Source organism: Anomaloglossus baeobatrachus, chromosome 6 (assembly GCF_048569485.1).
Source record: "Anomaloglossus baeobatrachus isolate aAnoBae1 chromosome 6, aAnoBae1.hap1, whole genome shotgun sequence".
In the NCBI taxonomy this organism is placed as follows: domain Eukaryota; kingdom Metazoa; phylum Chordata; class Amphibia; order Anura; family Aromobatidae; genus Anomaloglossus; species Anomaloglossus baeobatrachus.
The window spans coordinates 12,737,614-12,756,204 of NC_134358.1; the positions used below are offsets into that span (position 1 = coordinate 12,737,614).

Here is an 18,591-nt window from a genome sequence, read left to right on the forward strand (position 1 = left end):
GATCCCCCGGACCACCCACCTACAACCGCCACAGAGACAAGATCCTGCCCCGCTGCCTCCGATCCCGCGGACCACCCACCTGCAGCTGCCACAGAGACAAGATCCTGCCCCGCTGCCTCTGACCACCGGACCACCCACCTACAACTGCCACAGAGACAAAAACCTGCCCCGCTGCCTCCGATCCCCCGGACACCCACCTACAACCGCCACAGAGACAAGAACCTGCCCCGCTGCCTCCGATCCCCCGGACCACCCACCTACAACCGCCACAGAGACAAGATCCTGCCCCGCTGCCTCCGATCCCGCGGACCACCCACCTACAGCTGCCACAGAGACAAGATCCTGCCCCGCTGCCTCTGATCCCCCGGACCACCCACATGCAACAGAGACAAGAACCTGCCCCGCTGCCTCCGATCCCGCGGACCACCCACCTGCAACAGAGACAACAACCTGCCCCGCTGCCTCTGACCCCCGGACCACCCACCTACAACCGCCACAGAGACAAGAACCTGCCCCGCTGCCTCTGATCCCCCGGACCACCCACCTGCAGCTGCCACAGAGACAAGATCCTGCCCCGCTGCCTCTGATCCCCCGGACCACCCACCTACAGCTGCCACAGAGACAAGAACCTGCCCCGCTGCCTTTGATCCCCCGGACCACCCACCTACAGCTGCCACAGAGACAAGAACCTGCCTCGCTGCCTCTGATCCCCCGGACCACCCACCTACAGCTGCCACAGAGACAAGAACCTGCCCCGCTGCCTTTGATCCCCCGGACCACCCACCTACAGCTGCCACAGAGACAAGAACCTGCCCCGCTGCCTCTGATCCCCCGGACCACCCACCTGCAGCTGCCAGAGACAGAGCAAGAGGATGCAGGACGCAAGAACCTGCCCCCAGCTCCTGTCCTCGGCCCCTCTCGCCTGCAGTTGCTCCTCAGGACACAGTAACTCGAGCTCATCCCTCTCACCTGCAGTTGCTCCTCAGCACTCAGTATCAGTAACTGCCCCCAGCACTCGTCCTCAGCCCCTCTCACGTGCAGTTGCTCCTCAGTATCATTAACTGCCCCCAGCGCTCGTCCTCGGCCCCTCTCACCTGCAGTTGCTCCTCAGGACACAGTAACTCGGGCTCATCCCTCTCACCTGCAGTTGCTCCTCAGGACACAGTAACTCGAGCTCATCCCTCTCACCTGCAGTTGCTCCTCAGGACACAGTAACTCGAGCTCATCCCTCTCACCTGCAGTTGCTCCTCAGGACACAGTAACTTGAGTTCATCCCTCTCACGTGCAGTTGCTCCTCAGGACACAGTAACTCGAGCTCATCCCTCTCACGTGCAGTTGCTCCTCAGGACACAGTAACTCGAGCTCATCCCTCTCACCTGCAGTTGCTCCTCAGGACACAGTAACTCGAGCTCATCCCTCTCACCTGCAGTTGCTCCTCAGGACACAGTAACTCGAGCTCATCCCTCTCACCTGCAGTTGCTCCTCAGGACACAGTAACTCGGGCTCATCCCTCTCACCTGCAGTTGCTCCTTGGTGTGCTCCGGACACAATGTGAGCAGGACATCAGAGATGCTCAGCAGCCGCTCCGCGATTCCCCGATGCTGCAGGACGTCCACCGCCAGCAGCTAAAAGAGCAGAAACGTCACTTCACCTTCATCACAGAGAAGAGCCGGATCCCGGAGCTCCTGAGCGCGGCCGACCTTGTGCTGCTGCATCTGGGACTGGATGGTGCCGGCATCTAGAGAGACCCGGCCGACCTCCGCCAGGTGCCCCTCAGTGGCCAGAAGGTGGGCGAGCTCCGACCCGATGACCTGCTCCAACTGCGCAACACAGAGACACAGGGAATTACTGCACAGGAGACGAGGACACTGCACTGATGGGGGGAGGACACTGCACTGACGGGGGGAGGACACTGCACTGACGGGGGGAGGACACTGCACTGACGGGGGGAGGACACTGCACTGACGGGGGGAGGACACTGCACTGACGGGGGAAGACACTGCACTGATGAGGGGAAGACACTGCACTGACGGGGGGGAAGACAATGCACTGATGAGGGGAAGACACTGCACTGATGAGGGGAAGACACTGCACTGACGGGGGGAGGACACTGCACTGACGGGGGGAAGACACTGCACTGACGGGGGAGGACACTGCACTGACGGGGGGAGGACACTGCACTGACGGGGGGAGGACACTGCACTGACGGGGGGAGGACACTGCACTGACGGGGGAAGACACTGCACTGATGAGGGGAAGACACTGCACTGACGGGGGGGAAGACAATGCACTGATGAGGGGGAGACACTGCACTGATGAGGGGAAGACACTGCACTGACGGGGGGAGGACACTGCACTGACGGGGGGAAGACACTGCACTGACGGGGGGAGGACACTGCACTGACGGGGAGAAGACACTGCACTGATGAGGGGAAGACACTGCACTGACGGGGGGAGGACACTGCACTGACGGGGGGAAGACACTGCACTGACGGGGGGAGGACACTGCACTGACGGGGAGAAGACACTGCACTGATGAGGGGAAGACACTGCACTGACGGGGGGGAAGACACTGCACTGACGGGGAGAAGACACTGCACTGACGGGGGGAAGACACTGCACTGACGGGGGAGGACACTGCACTGATGAGGGGAAGACACTGCACTGATGAGGGGAAGACACTGCACTGACGGGGGTAAGACAATGCACTGACGGGGGAAGACACTGCACTGACGGGGGAAGACACTGCACTGACGGGGGAAGACACTGCACTGATGGGGGGAGGACACTGCAATGACGGGGGGAGGACACTGCACTGACGGGGGAAGACACTGCACCGACGGGGGAAGACACTGCACTGACGGGGAAGACACTGCACTGACGGGGAAGACACTGCACTGACGGGGGAAGACACTGCACTGATGAGGGGAAGACACTGCACTGACGGGGGGAAGACACTGCACTGACGGGGGGAGGACACTGCACTGACGGGGGGAAGACACTGCACTGACGGGGGAAGACACTGCACTGATGGGGGAAGACACTGCACTGACGGGGGAGGAGGACACTGCACTGACGGGGGGAGACACTGCACTGACGGGGGGAGACACTGCACTGACGGGGGGAGACACTGCACTGACGGGGGAAGACACTGCACTGACGGGGGAAGACACTGCACTGACGGGGGAAGACACTGCACTGACGGGGGGAAGACACTGCACTGACGGGGGAAGATACTGCACTGACGGGGGGAAGACACTGCATTGACGGGGGGAAAGACACTGCACTGACGGGGGGAAAGACACTGCACTGACGGGGGGGAAGACACTGCACTGACGGGGGGAAGACACTGCACTGACGAGGAAGACACTGCTCTGATGGGGGGAAGACACTGCACTGACGGGGGAAGACACTGCACTGATGGGGGGAGGACACTGCACTGATGGGGGGAGGACACTGCACTGACGGGGGGAAGACACTGCACTGATGGGGGGAGGACACTGCACTGATGGGGGAGGACACTGTACTATTGGAGGGAGGACACTGCACTGATAGGAGGAAGATGACACTGTACTGATGGGGGGAGGACACTGCACTGATAGGAGGAGGATGACACTAAACTGATAGGAGGAGGAGGACACTGCACTGATGGGGGGAAGACACTGCACTGATGGGGGGAAGACACTGCACTGATGGGGGGAGGACACTGCACTGATGGGGGGAGGACACTGCACTGATGGGGGGGAAGATGACACTGTACTGATGGGAGGAGGAGGACACTGTACTGATGGGGGGGGGAAGACACTGCACTGATGGGGGGAGGATGACACTGTAGTGATGGGAGGAGGAGGACAATGTACTGATGGGAGGGATAATGACACTGCACTGATGGGGGGAGGAGGACACTGCACTGATGGGAGTAGGCGGACACTGCACTGATGAGGGGAGGATGACACTGCACTGATGGGGGGAGGATGACACTGCATTGATGGGGGGAGGATGACACTGCACTGATGGTGGGAGGATGACACTGCACTGATGGGGGTAGGCGGACACTGCACTGATGGGGGGAGGAAGACACTGCACTGATGGGGGGAGGAAGACACTGCACTGATGGGGGGAGGAAGACACTGCACTGATGGGGGGAGGATGACACTGCACTGATGGGGGGAGGATGACACTGCACTGATGGGGGGAGGATGACACTGTACTGATGGGAGGGATAATGACACTGCACTGATGGGAGTAGGCGGACACTGCACTGATGAGGGGAGGATGACACTGCACTGATGGGGGGAGGATGACACTGCACTGATGGGGGGAGGATGACACTGCACTGATGGTGGGAGGATGACACTGCACTGATGGGGGTAGGCGGACACTGCACTGATGGGGGGAGGATGACACTGCACTGATGGGGGGAGGATGACACTGCACTGATGGTGGGAGGATGACACTGCACTGATGGGGGTAGGCGGACACTGCACTGATGGGGGGAGGATGACACTGCACTGATGGGGGGAGGATGACATTGCACTGATGGGGGGAGGATGACACTGCACTGATGGGGGAGGATGATACTGCACTGATGGGAGGAGGAGGACACTGTACTGATGGGGGGCACTGCACTGATGGGGGGAGGATTACACTGCACTGATGGGGGGAGGATGACACTGCACTGATGGTGGGAGGATGACACTGCACTGATGGGGGGGGAGGATGACACTGCACTGATGGGGGAGGATGACACTGCACTGATGGGGGAGGATGACACTGCACTGATGGGGGAGGATGACACTGCACTGATGGGGGAGGATGACACTGCACTGATAGGAAGAAGAGGACACTGTAGTGATGGGAGGGATAATGACACTGCACTGATGGGGGGAGGAGGACACTGCACTGATGGGAGTAGGCGGACACTGCACTGATGGTGGGAGGATGACACTGCACTGATGGGGGAGGATGACACTGCACTGATGGGGGAGGATGACACTGCACTGATGGGGGAGGATGACACTGCACTGATGGGGGAGGATGACACTGCACTGATAGGAAGAAGAGGACACTGTAGTGATGGGAGGAGGAGGACACTGTACTGATTGGAGGGATAATGACACTGCACTGATGGGGGGAGGAGGACACTGCACTGATGGGGGGAGGATGACACTGCACTGATGGGGGGAGGATGACAATGCACTGATGGTGGGAGGATGACACTGCACTGATGGGGGAGGATGACACTGCACTGATGGGGGAGGATGACACTGCACTGATGGGGGAGGATGACACTGCACTGATGGGGGAGGATGACACTGCACTGATAGGAAGAAGAGGACACTGTAGTGATGGGAGGAGGAGGACACTGTACTGATGGGAGGGATAATGACACTGCACTGATGGGGGGAGGAGGACACTGCACTGATGGGAGTAGGCGGACACTGCACTGATGAGGGGAGGATGACACTGCACTGATGGGGGGAGGATGACACTGCACTGATGGTGGGAGGATGACACTGCACTGATGGGGGTAGGCGGACACTGCACTGATGGGGGGAGGATGACACTGCACTGATGGGGGGAGGATGACACTGCACTGATGGGGGAGGATGATACTGCACTGATGGGAGGAGGAGGACACTGTACTGATGGGGGGGCACTGCACTGATGGGGGGAGGATGACACTGCACTGATGGGGGGAGGATGACACTGCACTGATGGTGGGAGGATGACACTGCACTGATGGGGAGGATGACACTGCACTGATGGGGGAGGATGACACTGCACTGATGGGGGAGGATGACACTGCACTGATAGGAAGAAGAGGACACTGTAGTGATGGGAGGGATAATGACACTGCACTGATGGGGGGAGGAGGACACTGCACTGATGGGAGTAGGCGGACACTGCACTGATGGTGGGAGGATGACACTGCACTGATGGGGGAGGATGACACTGCACTGATGGGGGAGGATGACACCGCACTGATGGGGGAGGATGACACTGCACTGATGGGGGAGGATGACACTGCACTGATGGGGGAGGATGACACTGCACTGATAGGAAGAAGAGGACACTGTAGTGATGGGAGGAGGAGGACACTGTACTGATTGGAGGGATAATGATACTGCACTGATGGGGGGAGGAGGACACTGCACTGATGGGGGGAGGAGGACACTGCACTGATGGGGGGAGGAAGACACTGCACTGATAGGGGAGGAGGACACTGTACTGATGGGAGGGATAATGACACTGCACTGATGGGGGGAGGATGACACTGCACTGATGGGAGGGATGATGACACTGCACTGATGGGGGGAGGAGGACACTGCACTGATAGGGGAGGAGGACACTGCACTGATGGGAGGGATGATGACACTGCACTGATGGGGGGAGGAGGACACTGCACTGATAGGGGAAGAGAACACTGCACTGATGGGGGGGGAGGATGACACTGCACTGATGGGGGGAGGATGACACTGCACTGATGGGGGGAGGATGACACTGCACTGATGGGAGGAGGAGGACACTGCACTGATGGGGGGAGGAGGACACTGCACTGATGGGGGGAGGATGACTCTGCACTGACGGGGGGAGAATGACACAGCACTGGTAGGAAGAGCAGGATACTGTACTGATGGGGGGAGGATGACACTGCACTGATGGGGGGAGGAAGACACTGCACTGATGGGAGGAGGAGGACACTGTAGTGATGGGAGGAGGAGGACACTGTACTGATGGGGGGAGGATGACACTGTACTGATAGGAAGAGGAGGAAACTGCACTGATGGAGGGAGGATGACACTGCACTGGTGGGGAGGATGACACTGCACTGATGGGAGGAGGAGGACACTGCACTGATGGGGGGAGGATTACACTGCACTGATGGAGGGAGGATGACACTGCACTGATGAGGAGGATGACACTGCACTGATGGGGGGAGGAAGACACTGCACTGATGGGGGGAGGATGACACTGCACTGATGGGGGGAGGATGACACTGCACTGATGGGGGGAGGATGACACTGCACTGATGGGGAGGATGACACTGCACTGATGGGAGGAGGATGACACTGCACTGATGGGGGGAGGATGACACTGCACTGATGGGGGGAGGATGACACTGCACTGATGGGGGAGGAGGACACTGCACTGATGGGGGGAGGAAGACACTGCACTGATGGGGGGAGGATGACACTGCACTGATGGGGGGAGGATGACACTGCACTGATGGGGAGGATGACACTGCACTGATGGGAGGAGGAGGACACTGCACTGATGGAGGGAGGATGACACTGCACTGATGGGGAGGAGGACACTGCACTGATGGGAGGAGGAGGACACTGCACTGATGGAGGGAGGATGACACTGCACTGATGGGGAGGAGGACACTGCACTGATTGGGGAGGAGGACACTGCACTATGAAGACATTATCAGTGAGTGGCTCCCAATGTTCTCACCTTTTCGGTGTCGCTGGCTTTCAGTCTCTTCTCTGCGCCGTCTGTGGTTATGGAGGACAGCAGCTTCTCCATACGCCCCAGCCATAGAGAGACGTCCTCCTGGGATGGGTCCAGGTGGGTTGTGGCCTCTATGGTTTGCTCCAGTCTCTGCAGGATGTCTCCCGCGCTCTGAGCGATGATGATGTAGCGCACACGTAAGGCGTCCATCTTTTCCTGGCAGAGCTGAGCCTCCTCCCCTACAGCCAAAAAGCAGCAAGTCATTGCCCCTCCATGATAAGATTGGGGGCGGCATAGCAAGGTCTGCAGCGGCCCCAGGAAAAAGACACTCGGGCCCCTGATCTAAGAGGAACCCCAACCCAATGAGAGGTGTGGAGATCCAGAGCCGGCAAAATCATCACCCTAGACCAGCAGGGATATTATATACATGTAGACAATAGAGATATATATATCAGTATTGGCTCCATTATATCCTCAGGCCTCCAGGGATAATAGATTTCTATACTAACCCTACTACATCTCTACACAATGTGAATATTAACCCAATCATTACCCTACACCACCAGGGACGATATATATATATAAATATGCATCATATGAATGCAAGGTTTAATATAGCAATAGGAGCACACAGTTACCCTAGACCACCAGGAATAAATATATATCCCAATATGTCATTTTTATTACATCTTTTCACTGATCCCTTAGGCACAATGTGCAGTGTCAGTGCGCGGCTTGTATAACAGGGTAAACAACTCATCCCAGCCATTAATGGCTATACTGTTGCATCAGAAGTGAGTACACCCCTAAATGGAAATGGCCAAGTTGTGCTGAATTAGGCTACTTTCACACATCAGTTTTTTTCCATCAGGCACAATCCGGAAAAAAACGGATAAAACGGATCCGGCGCCGGATCCGTTTTATCCCCATTGATTTGTATTAGCCCCGGATTGTGCCTGATGGCCTTGCGTTGCATCCGGCTTTTGCCGGATCCGTCATAATTGCCTAAAGCGGCGGCCGGAGGCAACGTATCTTGTAATGTTTTTTTGTCCGGCAAAAAAAAACCGCATCGGATCCGGCGCGATACGGCGTGTTTTACAATGGAAGCCTATGGACGCCGGATCCGGCGTAATGCAGCAAAAAACGGATGCGGCTGCCGGATCCGTTTTTGTAAACTGAGCATGCTCCAATGTTTTGAAAAAACGGATCCAGCAAAAAAAAACAAAAACTGACAAAACGGATGCAAAACGGATCCAAAGGATCCGTTTTGTTTACGCATCCGGCATAACGGATCCGTTAAAATCCGGATCCGGTGGATACAGGTTTTACATTTTTTTGCCGGATCCGTTGGATCAGGTAAAAAAGGATTGTGCCTGAATGCAGAAGACTGATGTGTGAAAGTAGCCTAAGCCATTTCCTTCCCGGGTGTCATGTGACTCTACAGTTATACAGGACACTTTGCCCTTGAATTTTAGGACAAAAAAAATAAATAAATATTTCACATTTTTACATTTACAAAAAAGGAGAATGAGCGGATGTAACGGTTTGGGGCCTGCATGGTCAGTGCCTATAGCGCCCCCTTTGGCGAGTATCGCAACTTGTAAACACTTTTTGTAGAAGCCAAGAGTCTTTCAGTTCTTGTTTGAGGGATATTCCTCCATTTTTCCATGGCGACATCTCCCGGTAGTGTGAGATTCCTGGCTCGTCTTCCAGTTCTGTGAGGTTCCTGGCTCGTCTTCCAGTTCTATGAGGTTCCTGGCTCGTCTTGCATGCACTGCTCTTCCTTGGAGATGTCTTCCAGTTCTGTGAGGTTCCTGGCTCGTCTTGCATGCACTGCTCTTCCTTGGAGACGTCTTCCAGTTCTGTGAGGTTCCTGGCTCGTCTTGTATGCACTGCTCTTCCTTGGAAATGTCTTCCAGTTCTGTGACATTCCTGGCTCGTCTTGCATGCACTGCTCTTTCTTGGAGATGTCTTCCAGTTCCGTGAGATTCCTGGCTCGTCTTGCATGCACTGCTCTTCCTTGGAGATGTCTTCCAGTTCTGTGAGGTTCCTGGCTCGTCTTGCATGCACTGCTCTTCCTTGGAGATGTCTTCCAGTTCTGTGAGGTTCCTGGCTCGTCTTGCATGCACTGCTCTTCCTTGGAGATGTCTTCCAGTTCTGTGAGATTCCTGGCTCGTCTTGCATGCACTGCTCTTTCTTGGAGATGTCTTCCAGTTCTGTGAGATTCCTGGCTCATCTTCCAGTTCTGTGAGATTCCTGGCTCGTCTTGCATGCACTGCTCTTCCTTGGAGACATCTTCCAGTTCTGTGAGATTCCTGGCTCGTCTTGCATGCACTGCTCTTCCTTGGAAATGTCTTCCAGTTCTGTGAGATTCCTGGCTCGTCTTGCATGCACTGCTCTTTCTTGGAGATGTCTTCCAGTTCTGTGAGATTCCTGGCTCGTCTTGCAGGCACTGCTCTTCATTGGAGACATCTTCTAGTTCTGTGAGATTCCTGGCTCGTCTTGCATGCACTGCTCTTCCTTGGAGATGTCTTCCAGTTCTGTGAGATTCCTGGCTCGTCTTGCAGGCACTGCTCTTCATTGGAGACATCTTCCAGTTCTGTGAGATTCCTGGCTCGTCTTGCAGGCACTGCTCTTCATTGGAGACATCTTCCAGTTCTGTGAGATTCCTGGCTCGTCTTGCATGCACTGCTCTTCCTTGGAGACGTCTTCCAGTTTTGTGAGATTCCTGGCTCGTCGTGCATGCACTGCTCTTCCTTGGAGACGTCTTCCAGTTTTGTGAGATTCCTGGCTCATCTTGCATGTACTGCTTTTTTGAGGTCTAGCCACAGATTTTCAATGATGTTCAGATCAGGGGACTGTGAGGCCAGTGTAAAACCTTCACCTTGCGCCTTTTCAAGTTATCTATTGTGGATTTTGATGTGTGTTTCGAATCATTATCCATTTTTAGCAGTCACCCTCTTTCCCCCTTTGTCCTCTTTCCCCCCTTTTTTTCTCCTCTCTTTTGCTTCAGTTTCTTTTACAGATGGTGCTATATTTGTATCAAGAATTTGTGAAATTTTATTGAATCTATTCTTCCCTCTTCCGGTGCCATTGGCTGCAACACAACCCCAAAGCATGATTGATCCACCCCCATGCTTAATGGTTGGTGAGATATTCTTTTCCTGAGATTCTCTGCCCTTTTTTCTCCACACATATCTTTCATCATCGTGGCCAGAGTTCAACTTCAACCTCATGGGTCCACAGGACTTGTTTCCACAATGCTTCAGGCTTGTTCAGATGTTATTTTGCAGACTCCTTACTCTGAATGTTATGATGAGGATGCAGGAGATGTTTTCTTCTTAAGACTGTTCCATGAAGGCCATATTTGTGCCGGTGTCTCTGAACAGTAGAACCACAACTCCAGAGTCTGCTGAATCTTCCTGAAGGTCTTTTGCAGGCAAGCAGGGGTTCTGATTTGAGAGAAATTTTGCTTGGTCTTCCAGGTCTTATCTTGACCTCCACTGTTTCTGGTAACGGCCATTCCTACATTTTGAACGGAGGAAAGGGCAACTTGAAAACACTTTGCTATCTTCTAATAGCCTTCAGCTGCTTTGTGGCCTCCACAATTTTCATTTTCAGAGTGCTAGGCAGCTGCTTAGAAGAACCAATGGCAATTGTTTTTTGCCACAAAGTTTGAGAAGGCCGGGTTTTATAAGGCTGTAAATTTGCATCACTCGGCCTTTCCTAATGATTACAGTGAACAAGCCATAACCCTAACAGGATAATGAAGGGCTGGAACCTCGGTCAAAGTTATCTGAGCACACAAATCTCCAAGGGTGCACAAACTTTAGCATCGGCTCATTTTAATTTTTGTAATTTAAAAAATGTAAAACATGAAAATATATATTTTTTGCCTAAAGTACAAAGGAAATGCGTCATCTGCAACTTTCTGCCTTTAGAGATCATTTCATCTTCAACTTAACTGTTCACAATAACAGTAATTCTGGCCAGGTGTGCCCAAACTTTTACTGTATTAACACATCATTATCCTGGACTACCAGTAATATCATTTTTAAATATGAACCTTGTCATGTCCCAAAACTACCAGGATGAATACATAGATTAAACACATTAAACACTGAGAAGCAAAAGGGTAACAATGTTTTGATCTTTTGACTTTCAGTCTCCATATCTCTCCATCCTCTACAGCTCAGAGCGTGAGACGACCTTCATCTTATAGACAATCATCTTGGCTATCTCATATCTTAGTTTCAGGGCAGTATTATTACTTCAGTGGTCGGTCCACAGTGCTGGCATTTAGCGTCTCACATTCCCTCCTCCTCATTCCGTCCTCGCTCTGTCGTGTCCCTCAAGGCTCTGTCTTGGGATCGCTGCCCTTTTTCGTCTTCATCCCTCTGTATAACTTTGGCCTGGGACAACTCATAAAGCCCCATGGCTTCCAGTACCACCTCTACGCTGATGACCCTTAGGTCTATCTCTCTGGCCCAGATGTCACCGCTCTGCTGTCCAGAACCCCGGAGTGTCTGTCGGCCATATCATCTTTCTTCTCCTTTCACTTCCTAAAGCTCAGTGTGGATGAATTTGACCTCATCATCTTTCCTCCATTTCACCTAACTCCCTACCTGATCCATCTATTACAATAAATGACCCCACGCTGTCCCCAGTGCCCGAGGTTCGCTGCCTCGGAGTGACCCTCCACTCTGCACCGTCGTTCACACCACACATCCAAGCTCTCACCTCCTCAAACTCAAAAATATTTCCAGAATCCATTCTATCATCAACCCTCAATCTACTCATCACCGCCGGAGCTGTCGCCTCACCACCACCAGCAGAGTAACCACCTCACCACCACAAGAGATGCTGCCTCAGTCCCATCACTGGAGCTGCTGCCTCATCACAACCACCGGAGCTGCCACCTCACCATCACAGGAATTACCGCCTCACCACAACCAGAGCTGTTGCCTAACCCACACCACTAAAGCTGCCGCCTCACCACCAAAACTTGTGACTCAACATCCACTGTAGCTGCCACCTGACTGTAACCACCAGAGCTACTGCCTCATCTCCAGCACAAGAGTTGCCATCTCACCCCCACCACCGGATCTGCTGCCTCACCACCACCAGAGCTGCAATTTCAGCACCGCCAGACTTGACGCTTCACCCCCAACACCAGAGCTGCCACCTCACCAACGACAGAGCTGCCGCCTCACCCCCAACACCAGAGCTGCCACCTAACCAACGACAGAGCTGCCGCCTCACCCCCAACACCAGAGCTGCCACCTCACCAACCACAGAGCTGCTGCCTCACCCCCAATACTAGGGCTGCTGCCTCACCACCGCCTGAGCTGCCACCTCACCCTAACCACCAGAGCTGCTGCCTCACAACCACCAGAGCTGCTGCCTCACAACCACCAGAGCTGCTGCCTCACCACCGCCTGAGCTGCCACCTCACCCTAACCACCAGAGCTGCTTCCTCACAACCACCAGAGCTGCCGCCTCACCACCACCAGAGCTGCCATTTCAGCACCACCAGACTTGCCGCTTCCCCCCCCAACACCAGAGCTGCCACCTCACCTATGACAGAGCTGCCGCTTCACCCCCAACACCAGAGCTGCTGCTTCACCACCGCCTGAGCTGCTGCCTCACCACCGCCTGAGCTGCTGCCTCTCCCTCACCATCAGAGCTGTTGCCTCATCCCAACTACCGGAGCTGTTGACACCCCCCCACCACCAGAGCAGCCACTGCAGCACCACTGGAGCTGCCTCCTCACCCCCACTACCGGAGCAGCCACCTCACCCCCACCGGAGCTACCGCCTCACCAACGCCGGAGCTGCTGCTAATCCCCCAACCAACTGTTTCCTTCTGCATTGTCATGTAGACTGTAAGCCCACAGGGCCGGGCGCTTGCCCCTCTGTCTATTGTAGTTTGTATGTCGCCCCCCTCTCATGTGCAGCACCGGGAATCAATAGTGGTCTAATAATAAATAACAATAACCATATTTAGAGAGGTGCGGTACCTGACACGAGCTCCAGGATGACCTGACCCTTCTCCAGGATCTTGTCTATATCTCCAGGCTTGCTCTGAATCTCCTTACAGAGGTCCTGTAACGAGGATGAGGTGAGGTCAGTCCTGGTGGGCCTCGTGCCCTCGGTGCCACCTGATTCCAGAGGGTCAGTCCCGGATGTTATACCTGCACGTCCTTGTGGCAGTCTTTAATTTGGCTCATGGACCTGTTGGTTCTCCACAGCTCCGTCAGCCGCCTCTCGGTGCTGCCCACCCAGTCATGGAAGACGTCCAGAGCCTCCTGGAAGTTGTGAGCGGCCGGGGTGATGTACTGCAACTGACGGTGTCTGTAAGGGGAGACATCCGGGGTAGGGGGGGTCTCCATGTGAGAACATACATGGCTGGGACCATTGTGTCCGCTCACACTCACCTGTCCTCAGCTCTCCGCAGCAGAGAGTCCCACCGATCCCGCAGCTCCATCAGGGGGTCTCTCTGCTGTGGTCTCTGCTCTGAGCCCAGTATAGACAGGGGCTGTGATGGCGACTTCTTACCCTGTAACACGCGCTCAACTCTCGACTGTCTCTCATGCAACAACCTCTGCAGAAGCTGGGAAATAAAAGGCGAAACAAATAATAAAGAACACGTGTGATATCCACAGAGAATGCAGGATACACGTGTGATATCCACAGAGAATGCAGGATACACGTGTATTATCCACAGAGAATGCAGGATACACGTGTGATATCCACAGCTAATGCAGGATACACATGTAATATCCACAGATAATGGAGGATACACGTGTAATATCCACAGATAATGCAGGATACACGTGCAATATCCACAGATAATGCAGGATACATGTGTAATATCCACATATCGACAGACAATGCAGGACACACATGTAATATCCACAGAGAATGCAGGATACATGTGTAATATCCACAGCTAATGCAGGATACACATGTAATATCCACAGAGAATGGAGGATACACGTGTAATATCCACAGATAATGCAGGATACATGTGTAATATCCACATATCGACAGACAATGCAGGATACACATGTAATATCCACAGAGAATGCAGGATACACGTGTAATATCCTCATATAATGCAGGATACACGTGTAATATCCACAGAGAATGCAGGATACACTTGTGATATCCACAGAGAATGGAGGATACATGTGTAATATCCACAGATAATGCAGGATACACATATAATATCCACGATAATGCAGGATACACGTGTAATATCCACAGAGAATGCAGGATACACGTGTAATATCCACACAGAATGCAGGATACACGTGTAATATCCACAGAGAATGCAGAATACACATGTAATATCCACAGAGAATGCAGGATACACGTGTGATATCCACGATAATGCAGGATACACGTGTAATATCCACAGAGAATGCAGGATACACGTGTAATATCCACAGATAATGCAGGATACACGTGTAATATCCACGATAATGCAGGATACACGTGTAATATCCACAGATAATGCAGGATACACATGTAATATCCACGATAAAGCAGGATACACGTGTAATATTCACAGATAATGCAGGATACACGTGTGATATCCACAGAGAATGCAGGATACATGTGTAATATCCACATATAATGCAGGATACACGTGTAATATCCACAGATAATGCAGGATACACGTGTGATATCCACAGAGAATGCAGGATACACGTGTAATATCCACAGATAATGCAGGATACACGTGTAATATCCGCAGAGAATGCAGGATACACGTGTAATATCCACATATAATGCAGGATACACGTGTAATATCCACAGAGAATGCAGGATACACGTGTAATATCCACATATAATGCAGGATACACGTGTAATATCCACAGAGAATGCAGGATACACGTGTAATATCCACAGAGAATACAGGATACACGTGTAATATCCACAGATAATGCAGGATACACGTGTAATATCCACAGAGAATGCTGGATACACGTATAATATCCACAGATAATGCAGGATATATGTGTAATATCCACAGAGAATGCAGGATACACGTGTAATATCCACAGAGAATGCAGGATACACATGTAATATCCACAGAGAATGCAGGATACATGTGTAATATCCACAGAGAATACAGGATACACGTGTAATATCCACAGAGAATACAGGATACACGTGTAATATCCACAGAGAATACAGGATACACGTGTAATATCCACAGAGAATACAGGATACACGTGTAATATCCACAGAGAATACAGGATACACGTGTAATATCCACAGAGAATACAGGATACACGTGTAATATCCACAGAGAATACAGGATACACGTGTAATATCCACAGAGAATACAGGATACACGTGTAATATCCACAGAGAATACAGGATACACGTGTAATATCCACAGAGAATACAGGATACACGTGTAATATCCACAGAGAATACAGGATACACGTGTAATATCCACAGAGAATACAGGATACACGTGTAATATCCACAGAGAATACAGGATACACGTGTAATATCCACAGAGAATACAGGATACACGTGTAATATCCACAGAGAATACAGGATACACGTGTAATATCCACAGAGAATACAGGATACACGTGTAATATCCACAGAGAATACAGGATACACGTGTAATATCCACAGAGAATACAGGATACACGTGTAATATCCACAGAGAATACAGGATACACGTGTAATATCCACAGAGAATACAGGATACACGTGTAATATCCACAGAGAATGCAGGATACATGTGTAATATCCACACATAATGCAGGATACACGTGTAATATCCACAGAGAATACACGACATGTGTGTAATATAATCCACAGATGATATAGGACGTGTGTGATATAATCTACAGATAATCCAGGACACACGTGTAGATAATTCCTATTCGATTATAAACACGAGGATTGTGACCAGAGTCCAGTGGTACAGACCCTGGATCTCACCTTCTGCTCTTGGAGTTGAGCCTTCACCACTTTGGCCTCTGACGATGGAGGTTTCTGGGCCTCCATCAGATCCTCCATTTCTGACACCCAGCCGAGGACAGTCTCCTGGTTTTCAGGGGGTTCTGGCAGAGCCAAAGCATGCTGAGAAACCTGAAGCATGAGCAGACGAAAGTACAGATATTACACCACATAATGTAATAACAAATGATACAGGATAACAAGTCTACACTATGTGATGTCACTACATATCACACAGGATAACATATTTACACTATGTGATGTCACTACATATCACACAGGATAACACATCTACACTATGTGATGTCACTACATATCCCACAGGATAACACATCTACACTATGTGATGTCACTACATATCACACAGGATAACACATCTACACTATGTGATGTCACTACATATCCCACAGGATAACACATCTACACTATGTGATGTCACTACATATCACACAGGATAACACATCTACACTATGTGATGTCACTACATATCCCACAGGATAACACATCTACACTATGTGATGTCACTACATATCACACAGGATAACACATCTACACTATGTGATGTCACTACATATCCCACAGGATAACACATCTACACTATGTGATGTCACTACATATCACACAGGATAACACATCTACACTATGTGATGTCACTACATATCCCACAGGATAACACATCTACACTATGTGATGTCACTACATATCCCACAGGACAACACGTCTACACTACGCGATGTCACTACATATCACACAGGATAACACATCTACACTATGTGATGTCACTACATATCCCACAGGATAACACATCTATACTACATGATGTCGCTACATATCACACAGGACAACACGTCTACACTACGCGATGTCACTACATATCACACAGGATAACACATCTACACTATGTGATGTCACTACATATCACACAGGATAACACGTCTACACTATGCGATGTCACTACATATCACACAGGATAACACATCTACACTATGTGATGTCGCTACATATCACACAGGACAACACATATAGACTATGTGATGTCACTACATATCACACAGGATAACACGTCTACACTACGCGATGTCACTACATATCACACAGGATAACACATCTACACTATGTGATGTCACTACATATCCCACAGGATAACACATCTACACTATGTGATGTCGCTACATATCACACAGGATAACACGTCTACACTACGCGATGTCACTACATATCACACAGGATAACACGTCTACACTATGTGATGTCACTACATATCCCACAGGATAACACATCTACACTATGTGATGTCACTACATATCCCACAGGATAACACATCTATACTACGTGATGTCGCTACATATCCCACAGGACAACACGTCTACACTACGCGATGTCACTACATATCACACAGGATAACACATCTACACTATGTGATGTCACTACATATCACACAGGATAACACATCTACACTATGTGATGTCACTACATATCCCACAGGATAACACATCTACACTATGTGATGTCACTACATATCCCACAGGATAACACATCTATACTACGTGATGTCGCTACATATCCCACAGGACAACACGTCTACACTACGCGATGTCACTACATATCACACAGGATAACACATCTACACTATGTGATGTCACTACATATCACACAGGATAACACATCTACACTATGTGATGTCACTACATATCCCACAGGATAACACATCTATACTACGTGATGTCGCTACATATCACACAGGACAACACGTCTACACTACGCGATGTCACTACATATCACACAGGATAACACATCTACACTATGTGATGTCACTACATATCACACAGGATAACACGTCTACACTATGCGATGTCACTACATATCACACAGGATAACACATCTACACTATGTGATGTCGCTACATATCACACAGGACAACACATATAGACTATGTGATGTCACTACATATCACACAGGATAACACATCTACACTATGTGATGTTGCTACATATCACACAGGATAACACATCTATACTACGTGATGTCGCTACATATCCCACAGGACAACACGTCTACACTACGCGATGTCACTACATATCACACAGGATAACACATCTACACTATGTGATGTCACTACATATCACACAGGATAACACATCTA

The 18,591-nt window shown here is 51.2% G+C and overlaps 1 protein-coding gene across 3 annotated transcripts in view; it reads right to left on the reverse strand.

Annotated features, from left to right (window-relative positions):
* The window catches only part of LOC142316948 (microtubule-actin cross-linking factor 1, isoforms 6/7-like), a 204,694-nt gene that overhangs the window by 72,158 nt on the left and 113,945 nt on the right, over nucleotides 1-18,591 (reverse strand). For all 3 annotated transcript variants that reach the window (XM_075352764.1, XM_075352765.1, XM_075352766.1), the window contains exons 4-10: nucleotides 16,431-16,580; nucleotides 13,895-14,070; nucleotides 13,652-13,811; nucleotides 13,478-13,562; nucleotides 7,462-7,697; nucleotides 1,701-1,820; nucleotides 1,518-1,625 (exon numbers count right to left, since the gene is read on the reverse strand). In XM_075352764.1, the coding sequence (XP_075208879.1) occupies nucleotides 1,518-1,625; nucleotides 1,701-1,820; nucleotides 7,462-7,697; nucleotides 13,478-13,562; nucleotides 13,652-13,811; nucleotides 13,895-14,070; nucleotides 16,431-16,580 (1,035 nt within the window). The remainder of the gene's footprint in view (nucleotides 1-1,517; nucleotides 1,626-1,700; nucleotides 1,821-7,461; nucleotides 7,698-13,477; nucleotides 13,563-13,651; nucleotides 13,812-13,894; nucleotides 14,071-16,430; nucleotides 16,581-18,591) is intronic.